At 39.4% G+C, this 14,172-nt stretch overlaps 1 protein-coding gene across 1 annotated transcript in view; it reads left to right on the top strand.

The window, feature by feature from the left end:
• Nucleotides 1-12,007: 12,007 nt before the first annotated feature.
• Nucleotides 12,008-14,172, top strand: part of MAPK8IP3 (mitogen-activated protein kinase 8 interacting protein 3) — a 72,780-nt gene continuing 70,615 nt past the window's right edge. Inside the window, exon 1 of the mRNA XM_058157867.1 lies at nt 12,008-12,325. Within this exon, the coding sequence (XP_058013850.1) occupies nt 12,008-12,325 (318 nt within the window). The remainder of the gene's footprint in view (nt 12,326-14,172) is intronic.

Genomic DNA, 14,172 nt, shown 5'->3' on the forward strand with positions numbered 1-14,172 from the left:
TAAAATGTGTCCCCACCATGTGTATTTTTTGCAAACCTTCTAACAGGTGCTTCTAAACTCCTTTCTAAAAAGACTTTTTAAGGACTTTTTTTTCCCCCTTCAGTATCTTGCACCAATAGAAAAAATATCAAGCAGTGTGTTTTAATAGACAAACGGTACCATTAGGTTCTAAACAGTTATTTTCAGGAAAGAACTCATAAATTAAGTTTTAAATAACAAGTCTTTTTTTTTTCCAAGGACGCATTTAGCCTGTACAGTAACTTTTAAATGTATCTTCAAGAAAGCTCAACATCACATATTTTCTAAACAACTTGTCATGTTGTAAGAGTGGATAGTGAGATGGGCAAGGTATAAATTTAATAAATAAATTATATTTTCACTGCATTTTCCTTGATATTAATTTGAAAACATTTTTCCTGATTATATTTTTCAAAACATCCACAAATTACTTTCTCTTCGGCCAACATCAAAGTCAATGAAATGCATTTGAATAAAGTATTGGGTGTTTCCATTGTGTTACCCATGTGGGAAAAAAAAGAAGAGAAATAAAATGGAAATGAAAACCATGAAGACTGGAGGCAGAAAAAATGAAAATAGAATAGAATAGAATAGTTAGAAGGGACCTTGGAGGTCTTCTAGTCCAACCCCCTGCTTAGGCAGGAAACTCTTCACTTCAGACAAATGGTTATCCAACCTCTTCTTAAAAACGTCCAGTGTTGGAGCATTCACAGCTTCTGGAGGCAAGCTGTTCCACTGATTAATTGTTCTGTCAGGAAATTTCTCCTTATTTCCAGGTTGCTTCTCTTCTTGATTAGTTTCCACCCATTGCTTCTTGACCTGCCCTCAGCTGCTTTGGGGAATATCTTGACTCCCTCTTCTTTGCGGCAGCCCCTGAGATATTGGAAGACTGCTATCATGCCTCCCCTAGTCCTTCTTTTCATTAAACTAGACATACCCAGTTCCTGCAACCATTCTTCATATGTTTTAGCCTCCCCCTAATCATCTTTGTCGCTCTTCTCTGCATTCTTTCTAGAGTCTCCACATCTTTTTACATCAAAACAAAAAGAAAGAAAGAAAAAGAGGGAAAGAAAGGAAAGTCCTCCAATCGCAATAAACAAAGCTTGTTAAGGAATGCAGATGATGGTAACTAGTTGACTTTGGAAGCCATTAAGACCACTCGTGGTTAATGTTTCAAAGTAAACTTTCTGATTGCTTATTGGTACCCTATGACTATCATTAAGTGTTGCAACTTATGATTCTTTATGAATGTATATTTTCTTTTTATGTACACTGAGACCTTATGCACCAAGACAAATTCCTTGTGTGTCCAATCACACTTGGCCAATAAAAAAAATTCTATTCCTATTCCTATTCCTATTCCTATTCCTATTTCTATTCTAAACAAACAAACAAACTAAAACAAATAAAACAGCATGGAAAAAAAGCAATGCAAAATCATGTCCATATTGTAGGGAAAGCAGAATGGAAATGTTCATGAGGTCACTTGTTCTTGACTTGAGAGTATCCAAAGCTTTCCCTGCTCTGTTCAGTATATCAGGATTAAAGTCTTATTGATGCTTTTGGATTTTGTAGCTGGAGAAGACTCTTGAGGATACCATGGACAGCCAAGAAAACAAACAAATGGATCATCAAACCGGTCAACCTTCAGTCCTTACACCCAAGGAATAAATAACCAGGCTCAGGTTATATACTGTAGTTTGGACATCTTATCTGAACACCTACTCTTTGTAGAAGTACGTAATGCCAAGGAAGATAGAAGGAAAGGGAAAAAGAAGACAACCACCAGCAAGGTAATTTTGCACAATTAAATTGGTGATAGGTGCACTATTGGAAAACCAAGTCTGGGACAGATGATCCTTGAGAAAATCTATCTGTGTGGTTGGTAAGAGGTGCCATCAACTTGATATCACATAATTCATTAAACTGTTATGTAGCATTTGCTTCCATATAAATATGCTGAAAATTGCAACCCAAGATCTGTATACTTTTCATGTTGTTTTGAGTACAGATAACCCTCGACTTATGACTGTTTTTCACACTTAACAACCATTGCAGGATCTGCATGGTCACATGATCAAAATTCAAACACTTGGCAACTGGCATGTGCTTATGACTGTTGCACTGTCTCAGGGTCATGTGATCCCAGCTTCTTGACAAGCAAATTCAATAGGAGATACCAAATTTGCTTCATGACCACATGATTCACTTAACAACTGTGGCAAAAAAAAAGGTCCAAAAATTGGGCTCAACTCACTTAACAACTGCCGTGCTTAACAACAGAAATTTTGGACTCAATTGTGGTCATGAGTTGAGGATTACCTGTAGTGCATCGTTAAAACACCATTATTGTGATTTGTGCTTCTTTTTTTAAATTCTCTGAGTAGGGAAGAATTAAGCATTATATTCAATGCGTGCAAGTAAAATAAATAAAATAAAATAAAATAAAACACCAAATAAAATACCATGTAATACCACAAGATGCTTCTCTCTGGTGCAACAGAAGTGGGTTTTCTTCACAATTCTGTACATATAGCATATATACATGGATTGTATTTTTATGCAGTACGCCCTTGAAGTGTTGTTTTTCTGCATTGGCCCTTTGAAAATAATATCCCCTTGGAGATTTGCAGGGCTCCTACAGATGCCCATCTTTAAGAGTACCTTTAAAAATAGCTTTTTCTGCAGGCTTTGAGTTGGATAGACAAAGCCCTTTGTTGTTGGAAACACGATTGAAGGACTTTACTCCTAAACAGTTGTTTTTATTTATCCTGTTTTGTACAGAATTTTGTTCTGTTTCAACTTCGTGAGGCTGCCAGAATCATCTGGACAGGAATGGGCTAGACATTAATTAATTTATTTATTTATTTATTTATTTTATTCAAAAAGTTTTACAAAAATTTTTTTCCCCTTTCCCCCCTCCTCCCCTCCTTCACAACCCCCGACTTCCCGGAACGAGCACAAGGTATAGTTAAAAATAAAACAAACATATGCTAAAAAATTTTCGTCCCAACTTAATTATACCCCTACAATCATCAATTCCTAACTTCCCCCGAAAACAATCAAAAATAATACATCATAATCATTCAAAGGCAGTCTGATAACTCTTAGTCTGATATCTACGTTGAATATAGTCAATCCATTTTTTCCATTCCTTTAAGTATCTTTCTTGCGTATTGTCTTTCAAAAAGGCTGATATCTTCGCCATCTCAGCCAAATTGGCAACTTTCAATATCCATTCTTCTATTGTAGGTACTTCTTTTTTCTTCCAATATTGTCCTATTAGTAATCTTGCTGCAGTTATTAGATTTAAAATCAATTTAGTCTCAATTACTGTACAATCCGTAATAATTCCCAACAAGAAAAGTTGCGGCAGGAACTTTATCTTCTTTTTCAAAACATTTTGTAAAATCCACCAAATTTTTATCCAAAAGGCCTTTATGTCCTTACAAGTCCACCAAATGTGAAAATATGTAGCGTCATCACAATTACATCTCCAACATTTTGCTTGCATATCTGGATACATACACGATAATTAGACATTAATTTATTATTTTAATATTATATAAAAACCCAAGTGTATACATGTAATAAAGGCAGACAGAGGAGAAAAATCACAATAAAATCAGAGAATAACAATAAAATGTGCCTCTGTGGCTCAGACTGGTAACACAGTCTGTTACTAACACAGCTGCCTGCAATTATTGCAGGTTCTAGTCCCACCAGGCCCAAGGTTGACTCAGCCTTCCATCCTTTATAAGGTAGGTAAAATGAGGACCCAGATTGTTGGGGGCAATAAGTTGACTTTGTATATAAATATACAAATAGGATGAAGACTATTGCTAACATAGTGTAAGCCGCCCTGAGTCTTCGGAGAAGGGCGGGATATAAATGCAAATAAAAAAAAAAACTCCGAAGTGACAATAGCCATTAAAATTTTCCTTAGAACTATGTTTCACTAACAGCTTGAATGATATGATTCCTTTACTGAGAAAAAAAAAAGCATCGTAAGTGGGATATTGCTGTCCATAAAGTCATTTTTATAACCTCACCTGTCCAGGAGATGTGACATGAAAAAGAACGTTAGATAATAAAGTACATTTGGAGCAGGCCACCTTATTGCTTTTTGCTTTCTCAAAAAGCAATAAACCTCTTGGCTTTGCAGATGGCGATGCAGGACAAATGATTATAGCATCCAGAAGATGGAGAAAGCAGGAAAAAAAATGGAGCTTTGGTCTAGGAGAAGTATCTTTTGAGCCAAACTTTATTTTCACCTCTGAAATGTTGGAGGCATTATATCTTGGTATCTATGTTGGAAAGCATGAAGTCTCACTACATGTAGTCCTCGACTTACAACAGTTTATTTAGTGGCCGTTCAAAGTTACAACAGCATTTTCTAAAACTTTTTCAATAAAAAAAAAGTTACAACAGCATTGAAAAAAGTAACTTATGACCGTTCTTCACACTTATGACATCTCCATGGTCACGTAGTCAAAATTTGGATGCTTGGCAACTGGTTCATATTTATGATGGTCACAGTGTCCCGGGGTCACGTGATCCCGTTTTGCGACCTTCTGACAAGCAAAGTCAATGGGGAAGCCAAAGTCACTTAACAACCGTATTCCTAACTTAATAGTGCAGCGATTTGTTTAACGACTGTGGAAAGAAAGGTAGTAAAATGGAGTAAAATTCACTTAACAAATGTTTCACTTAGCAACATAAATTTTGGGCTCAGTTGTGGTCATGCGTTGAGGACTACCTGTATCTAGAACTTATTTAAATTTCAAAACTGTTTATAACTTGTACAAAAGTAAGGAAATGCATAGAAGAGCTATTCTAGGCAGTTATTGCTTGGCAGTACAATCGTATTACAAAATATAACTTATTGAATTCAGTGTTATTACTTAATATCGAACAACCTTTTTCAGTCTGATTTCTTTCCAGTTCCTTCAAGTGCAGAAACATTCATGCATATATTTTTTTGTTTAAAAGGCGGAACACCATTTTTTTTTGTGCCATCTCCAATGCTCTTCCTGTTTCATCTTTCTTACTCTTTCTATATTTCTGTAAAATCCCTGTAATTCCTCAGAAATGGTTTGATCTCCGCTGCCTGTTATCTTCTCTGATGCTTTTGTATAGAAAGAATAGGGTTGAACTATGCTCTGTAGCAAAGCTTTGCATTGTAGAAAAATTACCTCTACATAGCTACATGCACTGTGCCAGTCAGCTATTGATATAATTGTACAACCTCAGAGGTTTCTTTTAATCAATGTTCCTAGCGTTTGGAAAGCTTCAAGGACATAGTTAAGGAAGAAGTACTTAAGTAAAATCACTGGCTGGGCCTTGCACCAAAGAGCTTCTATGAAAAACAACTTTCTTTTGTCCTGTTTCTTCTGTATATTTTGGAATATAAAGAGAATGTAATGGTGTATTACGTTGCAAACTCACCATGCAATATTCTAACGATGTTTCTAGGATGTAGAATACCAGATACAGTACAAACTAATCAAGCCTTTTAAATTAAAATTACGTGTGTGTATAATCACATACATGTGACATATAAGAAGTTAAATATGTCACTGCTTTTCCCCCAGACTTTCTTATTTTGTCATCTTCTTTTTATCAGTCAAAATGTTCTCTGATTCAATATGGCTTTCTTTTAGAGGTAGTTACTGCATCGGTTATTTGCTGCTTCATTGTGATGACTCAGTTTCCATTTTCTGGGCCCAAATGGCCTAAGCAAGACCTAAGGGAAAAGGAGGAACAGCTGCAAATAGTACATTCTTTTCCTCAATCAGTCTCAAGTCCAATTAAATGCTGCAGCTCCCTGCCAGGCTGAGGAATCATTTCATTTCACGCATGATAACTCAGAGCCAGGGAGAAATCTAACTAGATTATACCACATCCCTTGTTTCTTCTGTTTTCTGTATTGCTGCTCTTTGAAACCTCAGCTACATGTAAAAAAAGGAAAGCGCGACTTCTGAATGGTATTGATCTTCATAAATCAACTGGAAAGGGTATTCCTGCCAGCAAATACGTCCCTCCCACAGAGGTAGTGCTGTGAGCCTGTGATTTCCAACAATAAGGAGACAAGGGAGCTGTCCAGCAGAGAGAGAGAGAGAGAGAAAGGAAATCAGAGTGGAGCTGTCCAGCTAAGTAGCTGGATGGTGAGCAGAGAATAAGAACAGATCAGAAGTTTACAAGAACAAGAGACGGATATTTGTGGAAAGACACTATTCCAGTTGCAAACACTAGAGTGATCCCGGGGGGGGGACCCCAGGCCCTGCATTTGTGGGAAAAATACTACCAAGAAAGAAAAATATGTGCTGGAAGATCTTACAAGCAAATCTAGCATCTGATAGTCCTTTTTAGATGTCAGCTCAAAATTTTCCTGTAGAAGGGATGCTAGGAACCAAGATTCAGGTTGTTGTGTGAATACAGGCATAATACTTTAATTAGCTATTTTACATTCTATGTCACTGCCACTGTTGTTCCTGCAGTCAGTGAAATTGTGGTAGAGAGAAGAGACCCAGCAATAGGCATTAAAGAATGAGAGTTTAGGATATATTGCTGGCTTCTAAGGTAGAACAGTATGTATTTCACATTAATTATCAAGGAATACTTATCAGGCCATGTCAATTATTCAGGACACAAGATATTCCTCTGCGGTGCAGGCTATTATGTGCATGGAAAGATGAGAGCATTGTAATGACTCAGCTTTTCCTACGATGATACCTCTTGGGAATTGGCGGCCTAAGAGGAAAAAAATAAACTTTACCTTTCCCGTTGCTTGACTATCATGCTTTCCCCACAAAAAAACAACAAATCAAATTGTCACCAGGCATTTGAATCATTCTTCTGGCTCATTGTCTCTCCATTATAAAATCTCCTAAGTGACTTCTAAAAAAAATGGAATATAGTCCATGCCAAAAGAAAAAAGAAATGCAGTGCACAATAGTTGCATAGGTCTCATCTTAGAGAAGTTTCGCAAATAGGAGAGAACATGTTACTCTTATATGTAGAGCTGGAAAATCCAAAAGCATTTTATAGAGATGGGTGCATTTTATGGCTGGATTAGACAGCAATTTTAAACATTAGCTATTAACCTGAAACAGTATAGTTCTCAGAAATAATCCCCTCTCCCTGTGCTGTTATATAATTCCACCAATGTGCACGACAGAGGAAGAGGTTGAAAGCATCCATCCATCTACTCTGCAGTGAGATTTATTCCATCAAACTCTTACTTTCCTTCCACAGTCTAGCCTAGTAGCAGTTATTCTAAGTGGTTGCAGGACAGAGAAAAATTGGAAGCCAGACAATCTGATGGTGCAGCTGAGAGTTCAGTTCCTTTTGGTATCTGAGAACAGTTTCTTCTCATATCAGCTTTACAAGTCATTTAGCTGTAATAGCTCACCAAACTTCCTTTTTCCTTCTTTCTGCCATTATCTTTTTATGTTTTTCACATTATAAGCCTCCAGGCAGGGACAGACTGTTACTAATTTTATGCATGCTGCTTTTTAGATAATAATTTTTTCTGTAATATAATTATCTGCTAAAACATTCATTTTGGATGGCATATAGAAATGACTTAGATGGTCAGTTCTGTTATACAGTATTCAGGCTGCCAATTATGTTTTTTTAACAGTGGACAGGGTATGTTTTCTACTCGGTCAGCTGGTTTATTTTGTTGAAAATCAGTAGAGGCCAAAACTCGCAAAAAGGAAAAAAGAATAAGTAAGCAAAAAACAATTTCTGAAGAGCTTGATTGCATCAAAGTTGTACTCAATATGTTAGCAATTAGCACAATACAATATTGGCACAGAAATGTGTCTTGTAAGAGTTATAAATTGCATGCTTGAGGTTATTGAAGAATCTCCCAAGGAGTTTCCGCAGGTACATATTGTGTACCATTCTATAACAGAAAGGCCAAGAAAATCTCTTTATAGAACCATGGGCAAAGGAAAAAATTGTTATTCTTATTTCAATTATCAGGCTGACCCTGCGATAGGACTAAGCTGAAGACACCATAGAATTGAGCCAGATCAGAGTAAAAACCCTGAGCCAAGTAAAACTGTAATTGATCAAGTGGTCTGGATTGGATAATTGGATCTGCTGGCTGAAAATTCTGGGAATCGCAGTCCTAATGCATCTGGATGGCATAAAGCATAGAATAATTGCAGCATAGTAATTAATTTTTCAACTTCCAGCACAGCCATAATCATTCTTAAAAGTCGAAGTAGCCACTTTTAAAACACCTAATTATATAACCAATTATATGTTAGCAAAATACTTACTGTTGATAATTTCTTGTGTTGGTAGAAATATCCAGCAGTTTCCCCAAACCTCTTAGAGAATTTTTTTTCCATTTGCTTTCTTCAAAGCTTGTGTGCATTTCTGGACATTTTTATTTCTTTTTACCTTATATATTTTGTGCATGTGGGAAGAGCAACTGCTTAAAACCCAACTAAAAAAAAAAGACCCAAACATTTTGATATCAGCTATCCCAAACTCCATTCTACAGAGATCCTGACAAATCCATCCACAGCCTTGAACAATATTTTACAGTTCTTTCATAAACAGGGAAAAATGGGTTTCCCTTGAGTGTTTTTGGCTCCCTCTTCTTTGCCTTCTGTCTCTTCAGAACCCAGATGCTTTACAACCAGTGTCGGATCCTCCTAATGCCTCATTTGATTAGTCATTTGGGAAGTGGTGTGTGTGTGTGTATGTGTTGGGAGAAGGATTATATTACATGCCTCTAGATATGCAGTTAATTTCAACTCTGGTTCTTTGCTGAGATGGTAATAGGAGTCTCTCAGATGAATCTTTTACTGTTTGCTCTTGAGTCATGCACAGGGACTTCCTATTAACAAAAGCCCAAATGGTACATACTGTATCTCCCCCAAAGATGACATAAACCATCAGAAAAGAAAGCAAAACCAGAATCGTTGAAAGAGAGAGCAAATGCTTTAAAACTGCTAACAGATAAAAATGCAATTCACCATACCATAATGGCAGTCAGTTTGAGACCAGGTTGCATTCTAATGGAGGAATTAGAGACTGAAGAAGCATGCAGAAAGAACTGTTCTAAGAAGGCTATTATAGAGTATTGTAAAATCAGCAAAATGGTTATTGTGGGTTGTTGTAAATACAACTACACAGAGTCTCTGGGACTTGGGCTGTGTATACAAATGTAATTGTAAATATAGAAGTAGCAGCCTTATTATATTTTGTCAAGGCCATTCTAGCTGTTTAAGAGCATGATTTAATATATTATGCTTGCTAATGAAGTTACTCCGAAGGGTTTGGTTGAATCTAATGCACCGGGAACAACTGCTTAATGGCAAAAAAAAATTGCCATTAGGAAGGAAATTGTTTTGCTTAAAGGAAGCATAATCCATCAGGAATGTATCTTTGTAGCAGCAAGACATATTCATCCATATGGTGGCAAAAATCATAGGCCTTTGGGTAGCACCTTTTCCAATTAATATTTTTTATTAAAAGCTTTTGTGAGATATCCATGACATCTGTTAAAGTGAGCTGCAACTCATGAAAGCTTATGCTTTTTAGTAAAAATTGTTAATTGGAAAAGGTGCTACCAGATTTAGGAATATTATCTTGTGCAAGCCCCATTTCAATTACTAGAACAGTTTAAAATCAACTGTACCTACAAGCAGTTCTTTGCGGGATCAAACCATGCTAGATAAACCTAGGTTTACTGTTACTGTATTCAAGAATACAGTAGTAAACTACTAGGATATCAATAAGGCACAGTATTTAACACCTCAGTGAATAAAAATAAATGGATAGTAGCAGGAAGATTAATTTTCATTCACATCATAGAATAGGGCAGCAAAGCCGCAGAGGAGCTAATAGCGAGATTATTGTTTGTAATAACCAGTATAACTTCATTTAGCTGCAATTTAATTTTACTCATAGACTGGTAAAGGGATAGTTTACTGAGCTAATCAGACCCCAAGTCTATTATATGGAATATTTCTTTATTAAAGATAATGTGTGGACATGGGCATTAGCCACAAGTGTTTTTTCTTCTATATGTTTTATATTTTAATAGAAAAAGAAACTTTGAACAACCAATGTAATAGTGGTCTTAATATTATTCCTACTCCTAGGATATGCAGATGGGTTTTAGTCTATCTTTCAGACTGATATTTCTTAGTTTTATTTCATATGATGCATCCTAAGTGTATTTCATTTAGCTCAGTAATAACTATTATGATGGGGAAACTGTGTTGCATTATCAGATAGAAAGCATATTCCATCCATCAGCCAGGTAATTGAATGGGAAATAAGGGATGAATGGATTTACTCCTAGTAGTGTGATGGAGGCTTTAAAGAAGTGGCATATGTAGTAACACAATCTTACATCGTGGTGTAAATCAGAGTGTTTAGTGGGCTTTATCAAACTGGGTGTGTGTGTCAAAGAATTTTATCTGTATTCCATACAGATTTGTATTTTATATTTTCATAACTGGAAACAGACTTGGCTCAGTCAGATATTTAAACCATTTGAACAAACGTCATTCTGTTTATCTTTGGGGAAATACTTTATCTTTTAACATTTTGAAGCTGTAAATTGCCTCGGAAAAGATTATATACTGTATTAAAAATGCCATTACTAATTCTATATATTACTAATTGTATACATTTGAGAAAAATTGTCCTAAGAAAAAGAGCTTGTTCCGGTAATTAATGCCAACATCTTCTTAGAAGAGATCTTTCATTCCATTTTCATCCACACAAAACGAAGAATGATTCTTTTGGGATGGCCCAAAAATAATGGACAAATTTGGAAGCAGCATCCAAAGATTTTCTTCAAGGCTCTGAAAGTCCAGGTCAAAATATTAGAGACATTTTCCTTTTTTTTAAATAATTGTATCCTATGTTAATAGAATTTCCTCCCTCCAATTATCTATCAATATCAATAGTCCCCCCCAAAAGCCTTTCTTTATTTTGAACAGGTAAGGTGCCAGTGATCCCAGCATTGAAGAAGGACCAGGAAACTTCAGCTGCAAGGTCATCTTAAGCCAGGCGCGAGGTTGACCCAGGTACTTTCCCTTTGCCTGGCCGACCTTGCAGGGATGTTGGAAGAATCACAATGAAGGGAGTTTCTAGGGAAGCTTCCTTGACCTGGAGAACAGGCAGTTTCTATTATTCATTATTATTATTATTATTATTATTATTATTATTATTATTATTATTATTATTATTATTATTATTATTATTATTATTATTATTATTTTCATATAATAAAACCTGTACTAGGAAGAATAGAAATAACCAAAAACAATTTTAACTAAGTTTCTTTTTAGATAGACGTATTTACATTTTGGTTAGCATGATGATGATTATAGTTACAGATCTTCTCTATTTTTAGTACAAACATTGGTAGTCTTTCTTCATCTAATTTCTACCTCTTGTCTGTACCCATTCATAAAATCCTCTCCTCTCATTATGCTTCCTATGATCCCGTCTATCCATCCCCATCAAGCCCAAAGAAAATCCGAAATAGACCCCGGGCAGCGGGTTGGTCTAGATGTCCTCCAAGGTCCCTTCCGAGTTCCAACCCTATTATGCTATTATGTGCTCCAGTCCAGAGATTTCATGAATGAAAGAGGCGGGGGGGGGCTCCCGAGAGACCCCCTTCTCGGGCTCCCCTCCGGGAAGAGCCGGCGCCTGCCCGTCCGCCCGCCTCTGCCTCTCTGCTGCGCCTGTGCGCGCAAGGCAGGAGCGCCAGGGAGAGGCGGGCGACGGGAGTGGCCAGTGGCGCAGGGCAGGGGCGAGAGGGGGTGGGCAGAGCCGAGCAAACGATCGCCGGAGAAGCGGGGGGGAGACCGAAGCCGAGGCAGGGGGAGCATCAGCATCACCGCCGCCGCCGCTGCTGCCTCCGTCCATCTTCTTGCAAGCCGGCGGGCCGAGCAGGTGCGGCGGCGGAGGGGAAGCGCGCATCGGCGGCGGCGCCTCCGCCAAGATGTTGGAGATCCAGCTGGACGATGGCGGCGTCGGCGGCTACCCGGGGGACGACTACTGCTCGGGCTCGGTGATGTCGGAGCGCGTCTCGGGCCTGGCCAACAGCATCTACCGCGAGTTCGAGCGCCTGATCCGCTGCTACGACGAGGAGGTGGTCAAAGAGCTGATGCCGCTGGTGGTGACGGTGCTGGAGAACCTCGACTCGGTGCTGACCGACAACCAGGAGCACGAGGTGGAGCTGGAGCTCCTGCGGGAAGACAACGAGCAGCTGCTCACCCAGTACGAGCGGGAGAAGGCGCTGCGCAAGCAGGCCGAGGAGGTGAGCCAGGCGGGCAGAGCCCCCCGGAGGGCGAGCCGGAGGCCCGGACTTGGCCGCGGAGCTCGGGGTGGGAAGGCTACCAGGCCTCTCCGGCCCTCTGACTCGCGAGTAGAGCCGCAGCAGGGCTTCTCCTCCGTTGCAGTTGAACATCCATCCCTCCTTCCCCTCCCTTCCTCCCTCCCCATCCTTACTGATCAGAGGAGTAGCAGCTTCTTCTGTGTGGCAGGAACAACATTGCGCTGATTTATGATGCTGGGAGCTTTGGACCCATTCCTTGGGGACGGGCGTTGAGGGGCAGAAGCTCCCTGCCAGGGGCTGAGCTCCAGCTATTCAACTGTTTTCAGGCTGGGGCTGTGTCTGAAAGAAGGCTCTGACTGCTGTTTCTCTTGGGGGGGGGAGGGGATTAAAATAAATAAATATGAAAGCAGGAGTAGAAAAGCATTGGAAGAGGCATCTCAGAGCTTGAATTGGTTGTGAATTGGCTTTCTTGGAGGGCAAAGAGGGGAAAGGTGGCTTGGAAATCTTCCTTGATTTATGGGGGAAAGAGGGGAAGGGACATGAGGTTGGCTTCCTATGAATAAATGGCCTAACGGGAAATAATTCTGTTTCCCCCATCACTTTCCCTCCCAATCCAATCAAATTACAGCTCTGGGCCAGCCATCCCTTTTTCCTAGCCTCCCGCGGGTCAATCATCTTTCAGAAGTTTTTTTGCTTCTCATTCTAACATCCTCAACCTTGATGAGCTGTTTTGCTCAAGATGGTAGGAATTGTCATCCAACAATCTGAGAGCTTGTTTGGTCTAATAATTAAGGCACCAGGTTAGAAACCAGGAGATGGTGAGTTCCAGTGCTGCCTTAGGCATGAAAGCTGGCTGGGTGATTTTGAGCCAATCACTGGGAGACCCTGCGTCTAAGTCCTGCCTTATTCTTGAAAACCAGTTAGGTGACTTTGGGCCAATCACCAGGAGTTGGTGAATTCTAGTCCTGCCTTAGGTATGAAAGCTGGCCGGGTGATTTTGGACCAATCACCTGGAGACCGTGAGTTCTAGTCCCACTTTAGTCATGAAGTTGGCTGAGTGACCTTGGGCTGGCAGATCTCTCTCAGCCCAACCAACCTCACAGAATTGTTGTGGGAAAAATAGAAGGAAGAAGAGGTATTAGGTATATTCACCGCCTTGAGTTAGTTATAAAAAAATAATAATAAAGGTGGGATAAAAAAACCCCAAAACTAGAGGTTGCTAGATGTGGGAAACGCTGGTATATTACGGAGGCATTCATCCAAATGCCTTTTCCATTCCTTTTGGCAGTCCACCAAATAGATTGGCTTGCCCCTGTATTAATTCCTGTCTCAAAACTTGATAATTTATCTTTAGAGGACGTCAGAAAGTCACCCAGCTAGTCTTTTGAAAAATACGTTTTATCTGTTCCAATTTTTTGAAAATATGCTCTCTTTTTTTCTCTTTTCTAGATTTTCCTTTTCAGAAGTTTAGCTTCCTAGCGATTGTTCTTTCTTCCGTTTAGAATTTGGATGTAACCATCCATGCCTTTCTTAGCCTACTGCCGTGATGGCATGCGTGCCAAAGGTGGCATGCAGAGCCCTCTCTGTGGGCACATGCACTGTCATCAGCTGCCCTGGTTTCTGGTGCGCCGGCCAGCTGATCTTTGCAGGCACTGGAGCACCTGAAAATGGCCCGAAAAATGGCCTTAAAACGGGCCAGAAAATGGGCCAAAAAACAGACATGCACACGCCAATCAGCCGGTCTTCAGGTTTCTGGTGCTCCGGCGCGCGCACATACTTGTGCATGCACCCACATTCCGGTTTGGGCACCCTGTGCCGAACAGGTTCGT

Source organism: Ahaetulla prasina, chromosome 14, assembly GCF_028640845.1.
Source record: "Ahaetulla prasina isolate Xishuangbanna chromosome 14, ASM2864084v1, whole genome shotgun sequence".
Lineage (NCBI taxonomy): Eukaryota > Metazoa > Chordata > Lepidosauria > Squamata > Colubridae > Ahaetulla > Ahaetulla prasina.